The sequence below is a fragment of the Panicum virgatum genome, chromosome 2N (assembly GCF_016808335.1).
Source record: "Panicum virgatum strain AP13 chromosome 2N, P.virgatum_v5, whole genome shotgun sequence".
Classification (NCBI taxonomy): Eukaryota; Viridiplantae; Streptophyta; class Magnoliopsida; order Poales; family Poaceae; genus Panicum; species Panicum virgatum.
The window spans coordinates 63,652,867-63,670,830 of NC_053146.1; the positions used below are offsets into that span (position 1 = coordinate 63,652,867).

The following is a 17,964-nucleotide window of genomic DNA, read 5'->3' on the forward strand; positions in this document are numbered from 1 at the left end:
CAAAATCATGGATTAAGTAGGCTCATTAGATTCGTCTCGCGATTTACAGCCCATCTATGCAAAAAAGTTTTGTAAATAGACTTCATTTAGTACTCCATATATATATCGAAATATTTGATGTGACAGTTTTTTTGCATTTATGGAATTTATGGGTAAAGATTAAAGAGAGCCTCAGCTTCATCGCCGGCTAAACTAGTGTCGACCCCCCTCGGATCCTTACAAGCTTGCCCCCGTCGCGGCGGGCACGGGCGCGAGTCCGCCAGGGGAACGGCGCCGCCGCTGCCACGGCTTCCTCCCCCCTCCTCCGTCCTCCCTCTGCTGCCGCACGCGCACCCAGGCCCCAGGGGGGGAATAAGAAAGCTTGCACGAGGGGGCGATCCGATTTCCCAGCCTGAAAACTGGGGTTCAACCCCCATTCGTGCGCCCTCAGCCATTGTACCCTTTTGCACGCCTCCCTAGGTTTCTTCCTCCCACACTCAACGCCGCCGTATAGTACTGCCGCTAGTATATGTATCTGCTGGCAGCAGCTACCTAACCGGCGGAGGCTTGCAGTTCGCCGGGCCGAGCTGGTGCTCGTCGTCGTCGTCGCGATGAAGCTTGTGATGGCGGGGGTGGACATGGAGACGGTGGTGGAGCTGTCGCCGGTGGCCAAGGCGGAGGCCGCCGCGTTTAGCCCGTATTCGAGTCCGAGCACGGCGCTGCTGCTGCAGAGGAGGGTCGTGGCGTGGTATGGCTACTTGAGCTCGAGCTTCCAGTCGATCCGTGTCCATGGCGGATTGTTTGTTTGAGTCATCCTACTGATCGGCAGCTCTGTTGGTGCAGGGCCAAGGAGACCGGGTCTCCGGCGACGGTCCGCGTTCGCGTCGCCGACAGAAGCTTCGATCTGCACAAGGTAAGAGCTTGCTAGACAAAATTGTGATCTCGTTTGGACCGAGCTAGCAGGTTTTCGTGACGATTGCTCGCCGGTGCAGGATCCTCTGGCGTCTAAGTGCGGGTATTTCAGCGAGGCGTCGCTCGAGTCCGGCGACGTCGAGCTGCCGGCGAGCTTCCCGGGCGGCTGCGAGGCGTTCGAGGTGATCGCGCTGTTCTGCTACGGCGACGCTGTGGCGCTGGACCCGTTCAACGTGGCGGCGGTGCGGTGCGCGGCGGAGTTCCTGGGCGTGGGCGGCCTGGGCGCGCGCTGCGACCTGTACATCAACCAGGTGGTGCTGCAGAGCTGGGATGACGCGCTCATCGTGCTGCAGCGGTGCCAGCCGCTGCTCCCCGTCGCCGAGGAGCTCCTCATCGTCATCCGCTGCGTCGAGTCGCTGGCGTTCATGGCGTGCATGGAGATCCTCGACCCGGAGCAGCGGCGGGACCAGCCCGGCGCCGTCGGGGCGCGCGAGCTGGTCGGGCGCCGCTGGGACGCCGAGCTCGTCAAGGAGCTCGCCGCGCGCGACCTCGGGATCAAGGACCTGATCGCGCTCCCGTTCGAGTTCTTCGAGCGGATCGTGCAGGCGCTGCGGCGCCAGGGCATGAAGGAGAAGTACGTGAGCCCCGTCGTGCTCTTCTACGCCAACAAGTGGGTGCTCTCCAAGAAGACGCACAAGTTCTGGGCGACCACGGACGAGGCCGTCGACGGCGAGACCGACGCCAACAGGAGGGCCGCTGCCATCATGGAGGGCGTCATCGCGCTGCTCCCCGTCGAGGCGGCCGCGAGCGGCGCCATCCCGGTGGCGTTCTACTTCGCTCTGCTGTCGCGATCGCTCACCCTGGAACTGAGCGACCAAGGCCAGACAAGACTGCGAGAACAAGTGGCGGCAAACCTGCAATTCACCCGCGTGGACGACCTGCCGCTGCCGGAGCAAGAAACGAACCGTTCCATCGCCGACAGCAGGGAGGTGAGGGCAGTGGAGAGCATCGTGTCAAACCATGTCGTCTCCGTGCAAAGAAAAGGCGCGGAGGCCGTCGCCGAGCTGTGGGATCGGTACCTTCTGCAAATCGCCAGTGATCCGAGGCTCCGGCCGGAGAGGCTATCAGAGCTCATCGGCGTCATCCCGGCCGGCGACCGCAAGAACCACAACCATTTGTACGAAGCAATCAACACGTATTTAGTGGTAAGTCAAGCACTCAGCAATCGTGACATGCTTGAATCGTCGCTAACAAAGGAGAGGGTGCTAATTCTGCCGTGCCAGGAGCACCGGGGTCTGTCCGGGGAGGAGAAGGCGACGCTGTGCGGGCACCTCGACTGCCGGAAGCTGTCGCACGAGGCGTGCATCCAGGCGGTGCAGAACGACCGGATGCCGCTCCGGCTGATCGTGCAGGCGCTGTTCGTGCAGCAGCTGCACACGCACCGCGCCTTCACGGAGTGCTCCGACTCGTTCCGGTGCGTGCACTCCGGGGAGCTCGTGGCAGGCGCCGGCGCCGGCGCGTACACGCCGAGCCCCGGGTGCCCCGCCATCCCCACCAGCCAGCCCCTCAGCAGCAGCAGCCCGTACGAGAGCCACCACGCCCCGCGCGACGCCAGGCTCCGCGCCCGCGACGACGCGTCGGACTACGAGACGGCCAGCTTCCGGATCCAGGCGCTGGAGCAGGAGATCCTCTCGCTGAAGCGGACCCTGCAGCGGCACAACACCCTCAAGGGCTCGGCGCGCAGGGACGGCGGCGACAAGGAGCCGAGCTTCAGGGTCGCGACGGACGCGAACGCGCCGGCGGCGATCAAGCGGCGCGCCACGGTCTCCGGCAGCTGCATCGGGTCCATGCGCTGGGGCTCGCAGCGCCGGTGCGCCAGCAGGATCATGCGCATCTTCGCGAGGCTCGCCGTGTTCGGGAGGGGCAGGTCGAGGGGGAAGCAGAGCAAGTGCAAGGCAGCAACAGAGCAGCTCAATTGCATGCCGAAGTGAGCACACGAGGGAAACAAGATGAGACTTTTGCTTGTGGGATACAAAGTGCATATGCTACTGTAGATTTGGGAAGCATGTTAGCAGTAGACAGTGTTTTTGTGTGTACATATTTGCTAGCAACGTCAAAGATTTGGCGAAGGTAGTTACTGTCAGGTGGTCATTCAGTAGAGACGGTCCAAGGACAATGTACTTTGTTAGGTTAGCAACTCTGAACATCTGCATAGTTTATTGGGACGCGAAAGTTTAGGGGTTGTTTGCCTCTTATAACCTGGGAAAATGGTGTTCTCGTGGACTTTGAGAAAAAGTTGGTTTCTTAAAGGGAAAGGGAACTTTAGGTCATTGAAATTGAGGTCCGGGAATTTACCATGAGTCATGAGTGTGAAACTTGGAGGAGTTTATCTTAGTATAATTTTAAGCTGAAAATATAAATAGACTGTGTTGGATTGTAAAAGCACTAATGGGATCATGATCCATTACCACCCCGGGTAATTGGATTTGAAGTTGTTCGAAAGAGCTACTATGCATGTTTAGTTGGAGCACAAAGTAGGTCAGCATCAGGGGCGGATCTAGGGGGGCTAGAGGTGCTCCAGCCCCCACTACTACCACAAAACTCCATTGCAGCAAGAGGTGGAGAGAGAAGAAGGGAGGAAGAAGAATTTAGGAAAATGAGGTGAAAATTGAGGTGGAAGAAAAGGCGCCCCTCTGCCGGCTTGTGCTGCATCCGTATGGGCAACGCACAACGCCATGCTTAATCACACTAGGCAAACCCCACCACCACAAAGCCTAAGTATGCCACTGTGTCAAATTGTCCATGACGGCATGCTACATGCCTCACAATAACTGGGCGAGTGGTGTGCAGGGGTTGAGATCTTGATGTGTAGTTCTTTTTCATTACCGGCACTCCAGCAAGAACAACAAATTCCAAGAAATTGTCCTGGAAATCTGAATACAATAATATTTTACAAGAATGGTTATTTTTCGCTGAAAAATCTGTCAGCTTATGATAAAAGGTTGAAATTCATGAAATCAACAGATTTAAGAGCCCGGCGCCACCTCCTCTCACCTGTCACTCAAATTCACATGGCCAGCGTCATTCCCAACATATACTCAAAAACCAATCCAGCCCTAATCCGTCAGGATGACTAATGGTAACTGGGCAAGTATTCGGAGCTCGCAAGCAAATTGACAAATATTGTCACCGCACAAGATCTTGTCGGTGCCTGCGGCGATTGTTTTCTTGAAATTACACATTTACCCGACTATTAAATCAAGGATTAGTTAATTTAGTCAATTCGCTCAAAACAGCTATGATACTGACTTTTAGCAGTATAATTGGGTATTTATTCATGTTCCATTTGAGTATCCAGTCAACTTGTTAGGGTCTGACGCTCTGACATTCATGGATGGAGCCAGGATTGCAACAATAGAGGGGCCAAGCAATTATATCTAATAAATTTCTGAAACATTCGGAGCTAAGAAATACAAGTTATAGTAATAGTATATGCAAATTATAGATCTCTAATCTAAATATTTGCAGTCTGGCCACTGCTCCCGCCATCCCTTCCTTAACTATCATTGCTTCGTTGTTAACATTAGTGTAAAGAAAGATGGCCAAACTCTATACACAAACTTTTTTCATGGGCACATCGTATAATCAATTTGACATTGATGTCGCTTGCTGCAAAACTCAAAGTACAATGACTCTTTCTCACATATCAATATTGCTAAAATTAAGTCTTAGTTATAAACATTACTGACGGTGAGTTATGAAATAAGACGAGTAGCTGAGTCAGCCGGTCAAGTGCATTGCAATCACCAAAAACTTTGAACTCTTTGGTAATCTTAACGAAGATTTGAGGACTATGATGCATATAGTGGCATGTTGTATATGTATGCTACTATGTTTGGTAGAAACAAATAAATTAGAATGTGTCTTACAATCATAAAATCATGATCTTGAGCATATGGATTAGTAGGATCACATAGGATTGATATGCTTTTTTTTCTTTTTCTAGTGCCACCGCAATAGTGATAAGTTTGGTCAACATTTAATAACGCTTGACTATATAAGTCATAAATGCAGGTCTTATCATTTTAATTTGCCACCGTTTAACCCTTTACAAGCTGTTATATGTTCAACAATGTTAAAATTCACTTAAGGTACTTTTGAATGATAATAAACACATCAAAATATATAAAATATAACCAAGTATGTGATTTCAATAGCCAAGAATATATTTTGGGTCTATATTTAGGGAAAAGCATTTTGGTTTTGTACGAATCGGAGGAAAGTTCAAAATATAGAATGCTCCTTAATATCTAGCTCCACTACAGTTCGCCACAACTGATATTGTTCGTTTAGCCATACCATTTCTTTGTTTTTTTCTCATCACAATCACCTGTGGCGCTTCCCAATACTGAATTTTGCGGTTGATAGTAAGTTCCAAAACTTTGTCAATTCCACACACCCTCTTTTCTCTCCCTTTTTCCGTTCTTTTCTTCCTTCCTCTTCTCCTTTTCCTCTCTCTTCCCTCTCCTCCCGGATCCAGCGGGCCAGACTAGCGGCAGGGGTGGAGCTGGCTCGCCGGCGAGAGGGTGGCGTGGTGCTGGCGGGCCCATGACGGGGAGACCCGGCGCGGTGGCTCGCCGTCCAAGTAAGTCGGTTTTTTCTTTTTATTTTTCTGGCATCCAGATTATTCTTGATTTTGGATCAGAAGTATTTTTTACTTCAAGATTTCTTTGTTTTGGAAGCAAAAAAATTTTACCTGAGTTTTTTTGGATGTAAAAGTTTTTTCTTCAAAAATGTTCAATTCATTTCATAAATTTTCTCTTTCAAATTTTTCCTCATCAAAATATTTTTCTATCTCTCGATTTTTTCGCTTGAAAATCTTTTCCAAAATCTTTTATCAAAAAATGACAAAAATACTAAGGAAGCAAAAAAAAGTCTAAAAAACAACCGTATGGAGCACTCCCGTATGATCATCGCCTATAAACTAGAATGGCCCGTGGCGCATTTCAGTTGTTTTAAAATTCTGGACGAGACCTCAAAGTTCTGAAGACGTCATGGCCTTCAATCCACAGTAGGTTATCATCAGATGAGTGAACAGGGAGCACGAGCAAGAAAAATCGTCGTGAAAAGAAATCCACTAATAATAGAAGCAGAAAAAGTAAAATTCTTTACGTGCCTTCACGTCTTCCACTCTGCAGCGCAGCACCTCGGTCGCTGCCGGGTGGGCCCCCGCACGCTTCCCTTCCACCCCTTCCGCCGCTGCTCGAGCATCGGACGGGCCGCAGGAGCAGCGCGCCCGCCGCGGCGACACGGCAGCCCAACCGATGCCGCCCGTTTCGGCTGCCTGCTGGCCTCGGCGGCTCCACCTCGCTCACTCGCATCGCCCGCGCGCACGGAGCCACAGCCCACAGAGCCCACCCGCTGTCTCCCCCGCTCGCGTCGTCGTCTCCTTCCCCGCGCAGCGCAGGCGCGCACCACACACACGCTGGCAGCACCGAGCAGCCCATCGCATCGCCTCCAGCGCGGCAGGCCGACCTGCCTCTCCATTATTTATGCATTTCCGCGTCCCCCACCCTCCGCTTTCCCAATCCAGCCGAGCACCGCAATCGCAGGGCACCGGGGGCGATTAAAAAAGGCAGCCCTCCCCCGCAAAGGTAAAAACAAACAACCACCACCGCATCGCGGCAGGCAAGGCATCGCTCGCCAGCCACCGAGCGGAGGAGGGGGGACGCCAGGGGGGAAGCAAAAGCTTCGATAAAAAGGAGAGGAGGAGACGAGGCGTGCCGTCCGAACCCAAGCAACTTCCCCCCACCACCCCCCTCCCCTCCCCTCCCATGCCCGCATCGAGATCTTAAGCGGGACAGCGAGAGGAGAGGCGACGCGGGCGCGGGCGACCCCCGATCCGTCCTCGCCGCCGCCGCCGCCGACCGACCGACCGGTAAGCGCCGCCCCGATCCGACCGCCGCGTGCCGCGGGCTCGCCGCCGCGCTGATCGGTGCCGGATCTGCGCCGGGGGCGGCCGGATCTGGTACGGATCTCGCGCCTGCAGCGTAATTCCGTGGCCCTGTGAGGTAGCCTTGGCGTTTTGCGCCGTGTGTGGGTGTGGGTGTGGGTGTCTGTGCGCGCGCTTCGCGGCCCCGATCGCGTCGGCGTTGCTTTCGGCTCGGATCTAGCTGGTCTCCCGCGTGCGTTTCTGTGGTGAACGCTGTGGATAAGTCGGGGTTTTGTCTGCATTTGCCAGTGGCTGGCTGTTATGAAACTGGGCCTGCTGTTGTGGATTGCAGGGGGAGGAGGAGGGGAGGGGAGGACGGACGCCATGGAGGCCGACTCCGGGAAGCTCTTCGTCGGCGGAATCTCCTGGGAGACGGACGAGGACCGCCTCCGCGAGTACTTCGGCCGCTTCGGGGAGGTCACCGAGGCTGTCATCATGCGGGACCGCAACACCGGCCGCGCCCGCGGCTTCGGCTTCGTCGTCTTTGCTGACTCCGCCATCGCCGAGCGAGTTACCATGGATAAGCATATGATCGACGGGCGCATGGTACCTGCTTCACGCTCTCTCCTTCTCTACTAATACATTGACGTGCATTTCACTGGGAATTCTGTTGTGGAGCTGTTTCTCACTGCACTAGCTGAATTTCCCGTTTATGATTCAGGTGGAAGCCAAGAAGGCTGTTCCCAGGGACGACCAGAGTATCGCAAGCAAGAACAATGGCAGCAGCATAGGGTCACCTGGACCAGGACGTACTAGAAAGATCTTTGTGGGAGGCCTGGCATCAAATGTTACCGAGGTTGAATTCAGAAGGTACTTTGAGCAATTCGGTGTGATAACCGACGTGGTCGTGATGTACGACCACAACACGCAGAGGCCTAGGGGATTTGGTTTCATCACCTATGACTCAGAAGATGCAGTGGATAAGGCTCTGCACAAGAACTTCCATGAGCTGAATGGTAAAATGGTTGAGGTCAAGAGGGCTGTCCCAAAGGAGCAGTCTCCTGGACCAATTGCACGTTCGCCTGCAGGAGGGCAGAACTATGCTATGAGCAGAGTTCATAACATCCTGAATGGCTTCAACCAGGGTTACAACCCGAACCCTATTGGTGGTTATGGCATGAGGGTCGATGGAAGGTACGGTCTCCTTACAGGTGCACGGAATGGGTTCTCTTCGTTTGGTCCAGGTTTTGGAATGGGCATGAATATTGAAGGTGGAATGAGTGGAAATTTTGGTGCAGGCTCTGGTTTCATCAATAGCTCCAATGGGAGGCAAATAGGTTCTTACTACAATGGTAGTTCAAACAGATTAGGTAGTCCTATTGGGTATGTTGGCCTTAATGACGATTCAGGATCAATACTGAGTTCAATGTCAAGAAATGTATGGAGTAATGGAAATCTGAACTACACGGGCAATCCTACAAACATGAATGCTTTTTGTCCACCTGGAAGTGGTGGGGGCATTCCTGGTGATGGTATTAGTTGGGGAGGCCTTACTTCTGCTCATGGGATGGGCAACATTTCAAGCCTTGGTTCGGGAAACCTTGGCCGTGGAACTGGAGATAACAACTTTGGCTTGCCTTCTGGCAACTATGTGAGGAGCAATTCAACTGGTACCATTGGCGAGCCATTTTCTGCATCAGCCAATGCATATGAATCGAACAATCCAGGTGCATATGGCAGCAGCTCTATTTATGGTGACACAACCTGGAGGTTCACCTCATCTGAGGTAGACATGCCTCCTTTTGGTCATGATCTTGGAAATGTCGATCCGGATATCAAATCAGAAATATCAGCAGGTTATATGGGCAACTATACTGTTAATAATAATCAGACAAGCAGAGGTCAGTTGCTATTTCAACATTGTGCTATGTTCTACACATAGTTTTCCCTTTCTTTCAAAAAGGAAACGTTCTTCCTGAATAAGTTAGATGTTTGAAGGGGGTGAAAACATGTACAAAGTGTTGTCCTCTTTTTGTCAATTTAGGGAAAAAATGTAGCTATTGAATCTGGAAAGGGAAGTTTAATGGCCTTTCCTTAGCAGGACACAGCAGCATATGTAATGGGCCTTTCTTAGGTGACTCTTTAAATTTCACACAGAGCTCAACTACTTCTATGCACAGTACTTTTTGTGAACTCAATTAGTCTGCTTTAGTCAAAGCTTGTGAATTGTGATCTGTCACCCGTCATTCCAAATGCTCTACTTGACTAACACTCTATTCACTCTTTACCAAATATAAGCAATAAATCACCACTAGTAGGGACTTGAGACCTAACAAATAATTGCTGATACATATATAATATTTTGTTGTTTGATGATTCAATGAAAGGCTTGCAACTCATTCAGAGCAAGAACTGCAGGACGCACCTTTTTTTTCATGTAGGATAGTGAGGTTAAGTTACTCTGCTGCCTGTACATCCATATCTTATTAGTTCATTTTACTCAGATGCATGCAGTTGTTTTGATATACAACAGCAACAGCAATCAAATCTTTTAGTCCTGATCAAGTTGGCGTAGGCTATATATGAAACCCAACATGAGCCGAGGGGTAAGAGAAACATATATCAAAGAAAAAGACATCAATAATAGTAATTTTGTTAGGGGATCTGGGCCTTGTTTATAGTTCGGGCGCGTGGATTAAATCTTGCAGTTAATTTTGGTATAAAGTACAAAATCCTTCTGTTCTTTCTCTTGGTTGATCAGTTAAGAACTTAGATACATATTATTGTTATTAGTAGTGACCATATTGTAATTTTGTACTGGGGTCACATATTATGTTAGCCCTCGTATTTAACATTCAGTTGTGCACTCCAAATGTTCTAGAGACAGTCAACTTGCTTTTAATAGTATTTTGAATGATGATCAACATCAAAATGTAGCATTAGCATTTCCCCTCCCATGGACATGGGGATTACCTCAATATACTTCCCGAGTCATGCGATTTCAGTCGAACTGTGCTGAGCGCTGAGTAACTCAATGAAGCAATTGATGCATGATGTTTTTCGACAATTTGTTTTGTTCGTAATTATGATGTTTGATGTCCAACTCATAGTCACATAGTTCCCGGGTCGATCGGGTCGTGGATCGGGGTCGAGGATCGAGGGTCGAATGTGTATAAAAATGCGAGTCGAAGGGAGTAGTTTGGAACGAATGACCCCGATTAATCCGGGTCGACCCTCCGGGTCGATGACACAAGTCACGTAGATCTCATATGTCCTACAATTTGAGATGTGTGGTCTGGCAAAGATATAAAAGCAAAAAAGGAGAGAAAAAAAACTTGGGCTGCCCATGTTGGTCCAAATAGCCCATTACTCATCTAACGTAACCCTATCTTTGAGTCGCTCGCTGCTGCACGTCGCATGCTGCAGCCGCCGCCGCCATCTCTTTCCTCCCCATTCTGCCTCTGCTCTGCACCGCTTTCACCAATATGGTAGCTGACTGCAGCATCTGGCACCATCCGAGAACAAAATTGGTAGTCCATAGCTCTCTCATGCCTCCGCAGTCCGCACTCCACCAGCGAGACCCGCCGGCATGGTCCGTCATCTGCGCTCTACTGGGAGGCCGGCCGTGTGCGCTCTGGTGGTGAATCGGGACGTGAACCAGCTAGAATTGGGTCGACGACCCTGGTCGTCCCCGACCCTCGATTTGGGACGACGTTCCCGGGTCGAGGAACGTGAGGTCGACCCCGAATCTGGTGACTATGGTCCAACTTGGATATAACCCCCCCCCCCCCCCCCCCAAAAATCCCTTTTCTTGCCAACCTCAACACAATCATGCCAATAATGTTTGTTTTTTGACATACAGCTTCGATGTGTTCGATATAATTATTCACCATTTAATCCTGGATTACTTGAGATGTATTTGTTGACTCTGTAGATAAATATCAAGCGGAACCACAACATCTTGCTAAGTTTCTCACTTATTTAAAGCTACAGTAGGAAACAATGCCAACCAGAGAACACTTGATTTTTTTGATTAATCAATTGCTGACTTGAGGTCGATCCTTAGAGTCAGCATTGTTTTCCTACTAATTTTGATAAGTGACTTTGATATCCAAGCTGAATATATATATCGACAACTGTATCTGCTTCTCAAAAATAAGAAACAGCCAACTAAAGAACACACCATTAAGCACCAAGAGACAATGCCAACTCTTATGCAGTTATGCTTTCATTTTCTATATTTTCTTGACATTTTTCCTTTTATTTTCCCCTTCCCATTTTTCACATCATCACATAGCAAGGAAACATGCTAGGCATACTTGATGGATGTTTTAAATATTTATAAATTCTTAGCATTCAGTGGGGTTGATCATAATTAAGTTCACTAAACTAAATGCTGGATGTTTTCCCCTTCTGTGAAATTTTGTTCTATAAGAGTACAAGTCCATGAAACCAAGCGTCGTACAATCTTGGTCAGATTTTCTAGAATATTTCCCATTTACTTAGGATCAAAATGCAGATATGTAGTGTAAGACTCAACCATTTGTATTACACTTGAAGAGTTGCAAATATTAATGGGGATCAATGTTAGACAATTTGCTGTTCCTAAAAGTTGTGTTGAAGCTACAACACTGTTTTAAATCATTTATATAAAAAACTATCCTGAATGTCGGATGGCATCTCCATTCTTGCAATAGGTTGATCATATTTATAGTTTATACAATTACATACAAGAACAATGGTGCAGTTAGCTTAGTTGGTGTGTGCCTAGAAATGACCATTGATTCAAGATTGGATTATACACACATGCCATCCTTCATATTCATAACCGTGATGTTGATTTGGGCAGCCATGCTCACTTGCGGGTCACTATGAACCAGTTTGGTTTCATGCCTGGAAGGTCAACCATAGAAGCAATTTTCCTAATAAGACATGTCATGGAGCGGTATAGAGAGCAGAAGAAGGACCTACACATGGTTTTCATTGACTTGGAGAAGGCATATGACAAGATACCACGGAATGTGATGTGGTGGGCTTTGGATAGGCATAAAGTCCCAACAAAGTATGTGGCCCTCATTAAGGACATGTACAATAATGTAATGACTAGGGTCCGAACAAGTGATGGTGACACAGATGACTTTCCGATTAAGATAGGACTACATCAAGGATCAGCTTTGAGCTCGTATCTTTTTGCCCTAGTGATGGATGAGGTCACAAAAGACATACAAGGTGATATTCCTTGGTGTATGCTTTTCGCTGATGATGTCGTGTTAGTTGATGAAAGCCGTGCGGGAGTGAATAGGAAGCTGGAGTTGTGGCGGCAAACGCTAGAATCCAAAGGTTTTAGACTTAGCAGGATTAAAACTGAGTATATGAGGTGTGACTTCGGCGCCACTCATGAGGAGGGAGATGTTAGTTTGGAAGGCCAAGTAGTGCTTAAGAGGGATACCTTTCGATATTTGGGATCGATGTTACAGAGAGATGGAGATATTGATGAGGATGTTAGTCATAGAATCAAAGCGGGATGGATGAAGTGGCGCTAAGCATCTGGCGTCCTTTGTGACAAGAAGGTACCTCAGAAGTTAAAAGGCAAGTTTTATAGAACGACGATTAGACCGGCAATGTTGTATGGTGCGGAATGTTGGCCTACAACAAAAAGGCGGCACGCCCAACAATTAAGTGTTGCAGAAATGCGCATGTTGTGTTGGATTTGTGGGCATACAAGGATGGATCGAGTTCGAAATGATGATATACGGGATAGGCTAGGGATAGCACCAATTGAAGAAAAGCTTATCCAACACCAGCTGAGATGGTTTGGACATGTCCAACGGAGACCGCCAGAGGCACCAGTGCATAGTGGTATCCTAAAGCACGATGGTAATATGAGGAGAGGCAGATGCCGGCCGAAGTTGACATGGGAAGAAACAATTAGAAAAGACTTGAAAGACTGGAGTATACCTAGAGATTTGTTACCTAGAGATTTGTTCTTGGATAGGAGTGCTTGGAAAGCCGCGATTCACGTGCCAGAACCATGAATAATGGTCTTTGTTGGGTTTCAACTCTAGCCTACCCCAACTTGCTTGGGATTAAAAGGCTTTGTTGATGTTGATGTTGATGCTCACTTGGGGGGCATCATATAGAGATCATTTGGTCAGTGTAAATCTCAATGTGGTGTTGGCAGGAGTTTCTTGTCTTGAATACATAAGCCATCTTCTATTCTGAACATTACTTTGCTTCCTCGTCATTGATATAATACAGTTGTTGTATTAACTACAAAATTGGAATGAATTTGTTATTTTTAAATAAATTGGTATTGGGTGCACTGCACAAGTATGATGTTGGCTATATATGATATTTATGATTTATCAACCAATCCGTGCCTGCGATATATACTACTCTTTGTTATTGAAACATATATTGAGGACAACTATAGAACTTTATATCTGACTAAAGTTTGGTTGATCCTTTGCAGGTATCACTTCCTAGGGAGAGTACTATTATATTCATATATGACTTGGGATAGGTGAAACACCCACTACTATATCAGGCTTTCAGGTGCATGACTGTGAATTGGTGATGTCAGATTAATATATGGGTTAGTTGCTTGTTTCTAGGTAACCAGAGGTGTGGTTTACGAACACCAAAAATGCTAGAGGAGCGGATACAAACATTTTGTGAAGCTTTCAGATTTTAGTTTAATTTCTACGTGTATTAGGTCTTTGTTTTTTGAATGAGATGTGCAGTGTTGATTGCGGCACATACTTAGAAGTGTTCCAACATAAGCTGGAAATCTGTCATACGGAAGGATAAACTTGTATACCAAAGGAATGCTGTATTATCTTTGCCCATTTATGGCTACATTAGCTCGCTTGTTTTAATTCTCTTTAACCATTCCATTTGTATACTAGATATTTGCTTGGCTTAATATTCAAACTATTGGGGTGCAAAGCCATCTTGACCCAAGTAATAAAGCCACCAAAAGTACATACATGTACTATACCTTCCTTTTCTGCTGTGTGCCTGCCTTTGTTGAATTTTGTTTATCTTTTGGTGTATTTATGCAGAAATATTTGTCCATGCTCTGTTGTATAGTGTATAGCAGTTACGATTCGCCCTTTTAACTGACCTACAACAGATCTTGCTTTGCTTCCTGAAACTACCTTCACAGAGGCCTTCACATCATGACTCTACCCAAATTTTTTTTGTCACTGTGTTTGACCCAAATCGCTTTCACATCCACTCGGGCAGATAGTTTTAGTGGGAACATTGGCTGAATTTATACTGTTTCTGCCAAAAGAATCTCGTGGTATTAAACTTCAAGCATGCATTCATTTTTCAAAAGTTTAGAAACTTGTGCTTGTTAGCATATATATGTGGAGTTAACTGGAGATGTGTACTCTTCGATGTAGTTTGTTGACTTGTTCTTAAATCAATATAGTGCAATCCCTTACTGGCTTTCCTCCTTTACTGGTACTTGGGAAAAAAAATTGGGTACACTCCAGTGCACCCAAACTCCTGTGTGCCCCTGCCTGTCCAGATGCGAATCCGATGAATGGCGTAGGGATCCCATCATGCAGAGAGCGGCTCAGCTTGGGTTTACCGTAGGGAGCTTCACTGTTCGATTGTATCTGAACGGACTCAGGGTGGGGGTGCACGGGAGCTTTGGTGCATCTGGGGTGCCGGGTGCACCCCATTTTTTTCTCCGGTAGTTGAGATTTGAGAAGGCATGGTTGGTCCAAAGGCATCCCACCAAATGGTGTTGACTGTTGAACGTTGGAGCGATAAATCCTGTTTTCCTGTCAAGCAGGCTTTGCCTAAGAATTGAATTTATGACATGTGCTCATAGGAACATAGGATAGATATCAAAGTGTGGATCTGCGGCGTGCCTAACTGTAACACTTGACAAAATGCTTGTTGGTCAAACTTGATTAACACTGACCCTCTCCTACTGTAGCACTTGAAAAAATGTTATTACCAAGAAGGTTCAGCGTTCCTGTCTTAATTTGCTTAGCTCTGTATAAAGTCAGTGAGTTTGTGCTGCCTGGTTAAGCACTACGGCTGAACCTTTACCGGCTTACCGCCCTTCTTGAACTAACCGTTAAAATAAAAACTTCTAAGAGCAACACCAACAACTTCTCTAAAAGAAGTTGAATAGCTAAAAATAACCAAACAAGAGTAAAAACAGGATCCAATAGATTCTTCATTTGCCCATCATCTCTATCTCGATAGGGATCCCATGCCCCTTGCGATGCATTTTTGCCTCAGCACATCCCTTTCTCTATCTCATCTGGGCCCACCCTCTCTCCTCTCCCGACGCGCCGCGCCGGCTCCGCCATGCTCGCCGCTGGCCCCGCCGTGCCTGCCATGCCCTCCGCCGGACCAAGCTTGCTCCCAGACCGCGCGCCGCCGTGCCATGCCGCGCCCTGCCATGTGCGCCGCCGGCCCGAGCTCGCACTTCGATCGCCGCACCCGCCATGCCCGCCGCCACCGGCCCGAGCTCGTACCCCGGTCGCCGCATCCGCCATGCGCGCCACCGAGCGGCTCCCTGTCGCCGGCCATGGCCGCCGCCCCCTCCCTCTCGATGCCGCCCCTTCCTCTGCGTACCCAGTGCCGCCAGATGCTCCTTGAGCTCGCGCCGCCACCCTCTGTGCGCCGATGCCGGCCGTCGTCGCCGCGGTCGCCGCACCCGCCACCGGCGACGTGCCGTGGCCATGGCCGGACCGGGCCCTCCTGCATAGAAAGATCACCAGTGGGGTAGATCTAGTTGGGTTAAAAAAGTGTAGCTCAAGGAGATCAGTTCAATTTGGCCCACTTTATTTGGCTAATCTATTGGAAAGAAGCACAATATAATGATGAAATTTTAGCTAAATGAGTAGCTAAAATGGAATTTGGCTAATAAGATTTGGAGAAACTGTTGGAGTTGCTAAAACAGTCTCCTGGAGTAAGGAAGGAGGTCCCGAGGGCCGTCGTTGCTTGCGGTGGTCTGATCGCATGCGAGCACGGCGGATGGCCCAGCTGCCTGCATGGGCTTGCGGACGTCTCCAGCTACCTGCGTGGCCCAGCCCGCCTGCCTTGGAGCTGACGAGACGGCCCAGTGAGATGCCACGGTCGCGTTGCGTGGGGTACGTGGGCTTGGGCGTTTGCGTTGGGCTGGTTCACTCTGCGGCAAAACAGTTTGTGGGCGGTAACTCATAGGCCTCGCATCTAACTGTGGGCTAAAGTTGAGAGGAGTTGTGAGCTAAGACGGGTAGCCCAACAACAAGGCTCTACTAACCACCTATTGGCTACGGGCCGGGGGTAGATTGGCAGGCCACGTTCCACACGCTACAAACGATCGTACCAGAAAAACTTGTTTAGAAGCCAAGTGTTTAATTGAGTACGAAAATCTTTGCTTGCCGATCAACGCAAAAATCTTCGCTTAACAAGAAGGGAAATTTGGATCATCTACGCAAGACAAGGGGCGCGGCGGGGACACGAGAGGGACCCAACCACATTGCCCCTGCTTTCCGCACCGCTACTCCATGTTCGTACGGTCGGATAGGTAGAGTGGGTGTTGATTGGGTGTGGTTGATGATGGGCTGGTGCTGATTTATTGTAAGAGAGAAATACTGATGGCTGATGCTAATTTGGTGTGAGAGAAAAGCACTGCTAACTGGTTAGCTGATAAGCCAATCGAATAAAGTCACTGGGCAAGCTAATCAAGCCCTAATCCCTACACGGGGTATCGAACAGTGGGTCGACAGACGTTACTATCTACTGAGGGAGGCCGAACAACACAACTCGGCACGCCGGTTTGCAAAGCTAGTAACGGAGCCGTCAATGTCTTTTTTTTTTTTTGAAAAGCTGGAGCTGTCAATGTCAACCACTCAACCAGCTAATCGAAACTAGCGAGTGGATTAATGCCATTCACGTAGCTTGAAATGTCAGTGCCATCATTCTGCGCTTCCTCCGCGCGAGTAGGCACTGGTCACCGTATACCACACCCCGTTCGGCGGGGCTGCAAGCCGGCTGCGCAGAACCACCACATCCGGAGCCGAGCCGTGCACGCTCGCACCACACCCTCGTGGTGGCCGTCTGTGCAGCCTGCACTTCCCTTTCCGTTCTGATTAGGGCTCCGTTTAGTTCCCAAAATTTTTTCTACATTACCCGTCACATTGAATCTTTCGACACATGCATGAAATATTAAATGTAGTTGGAAAAAATAACTAATTACACAGTCTAACTGATTAGCACGAGATGAATCTTTTAAGCCTAATTAGTTCATGATTTGACATTATTTATCAAGTAACAACGAAACGTGTTACAGTGACTTTTCACCCAACTTTTCGTAAACTAAACGCGGCCTAGGTTGAGGCCATCTCGGCTCCCCCTTTTGTTTTGCGTCATTTTCCTGGGTTTTCATCACTCCCCAGTCCCCCAATATAGGCCCATACCATACCACACGCGCGCCTGAACCCTGGGCGCCTTTTGTTGCCGCCCACCCAGCTTTGGAATCGCGGGGCCCGCGACCGACGCCAACGCCGACGCCGCGTGATGATCTGAGGAGATGCGAGGGACGACCGGACGAGCCCCTCCTTTTGAGCACGCGCGGACACGAGGCGTGCAAAAGCGTCCACCACCACCACCCCACACCCCGTCGCCACCGCCACGCCGTGCCTGCGAAAATCTGCCGAATGCCGCGGCACGCCGCCCCCCCTGGTTTCCGGTGTGAAAAAAAAAGAGCGCGCTGGGCGGCGCCTGCCGTGCCCTGCCCGTGCGCACGCCGCACGCCCATCCAAATCCGCCCCCGGCAAACGTCCGTCCGTCCGATGAGACGAACGCTACCGCCGGAGCCGCCGCGCGCGGTGGCAGCCTGGCAGGATCGTCGGTTTATTAGCCTGGCGCTGGCGGCTGGCGGCTGGCGCCGGCCGGTAGCGGGGACGAGGAGGAGCCAACGGAAAAGCGATTCCTTGCTTGCTCGCTCGGCCCCCCGTCGTCACCGCGCACCGCGCCCACTCATGACTGCCCGGCGCCGGCCACGCCAGTCGCCAGCCACCAAGCTCCAAAAGCCGCCCGCCCTCGGCGTTCACTGCGCCACTGGCACTCCACTCCAACCCACTGACAGCTCCGCACACAGCTTCCCCTGCCCCCGTGTCATTCTG

General features: G+C 49.6%; 2 protein-coding genes across 4 annotated transcripts; both read left to right on the top strand.

The window, feature by feature from the left end:
- Positions 1 to 209: 209 nt before the first annotated feature.
- On the top strand, positions 210 to 3,241 carry LOC120661804 (BTB/POZ domain-containing protein At5g48130-like). 2 transcript variants are annotated; one of them, XM_039940760.1, is made up of 5 exons: positions 210 to 459; positions 553 to 727; positions 823 to 892; positions 972 to 2,096; positions 2,175 to 3,241. In XM_039940760.1, exons 2-5 carry the CDS (start codon positions 591 to 593, stop codon positions 2,880 to 2,882), a joined length of 2,040 nt encoding a protein of 679 aa, XP_039796694.1. In that variant the 5' UTR covers positions 210 to 459; positions 553 to 590; the 3' UTR covers positions 2,883 to 3,241. The 2 variants fall into 2 exon arrangements, with proteins under 2 accessions (XP_039796694.1, XP_039796693.1); XM_039940759.1 differs by having other exon boundaries at positions 210 to 727.
- A 3,057-nt stretch (positions 3,242 to 6,298) lies between these two features.
- On the top strand, positions 6,299 to 13,825 carry LOC120661805 (heterogeneous nuclear ribonucleoprotein 1-like). 2 transcript variants are annotated; one of them, XM_039940762.1, is made up of 4 exons: positions 6,299 to 6,829; positions 7,176 to 7,429; positions 7,545 to 8,724; positions 13,296 to 13,825. In XM_039940762.1, exons 2-4 carry the CDS (start codon positions 7,208 to 7,210, stop codon positions 13,307 to 13,309), a joined length of 1,416 nt encoding a protein of 471 aa, XP_039796696.1. In that variant the 5' UTR covers positions 6,299 to 6,829; positions 7,176 to 7,207; the 3' UTR covers positions 13,310 to 13,825. The 2 variants fall into 2 exon arrangements, with proteins under 2 accessions (XP_039796696.1, XP_039796695.1); XM_039940761.1 differs by lacking the exon at positions 13,296 to 13,825 and having other exon boundaries at positions 6,372 to 6,829; positions 7,545 to 9,016.
- The last annotated feature ends 4,139 nt before the right edge of the window (positions 13,826 to 17,964 follow it).

Bases quoted from the DNA above. Each gene is read 5' to 3' on its own strand.
- LOC120661804 (XM_039940759.1), top strand. From the start codon at position 591: ATGAAGCTTGTGATGGCGGGGGTGGACATGGAGACGGTGGTGGAGCTG. The intron at 728-822 runs GTATGGCTACTT...CTGTTGGTGCAG, and splicing joins CAGAGGAGGGTCGTGGCGTG to GGCCAAGGAGACCGGGTCTC. The intron at 2,097-2,174 runs GTAAGTCAAGCA...CTGCCGTGCCAG, and splicing joins CAATCAACACGTATTTAGTG to GAGCACCGGGGTCTGTCCGG.
- LOC120661805 (XM_039940761.1), top strand. From the start codon at position 7,208: ATGGAGGCCGACTCCGGGAAGCTCTTCGTCGGCGGAATCTCCTGGGAG. The intron at 7,430-7,544 runs GTACCTGCTTCA...TTTATGATTCAG, and splicing joins ATATGATCGACGGGCGCATG to GTGGAAGCCAAGAAGGCTGT.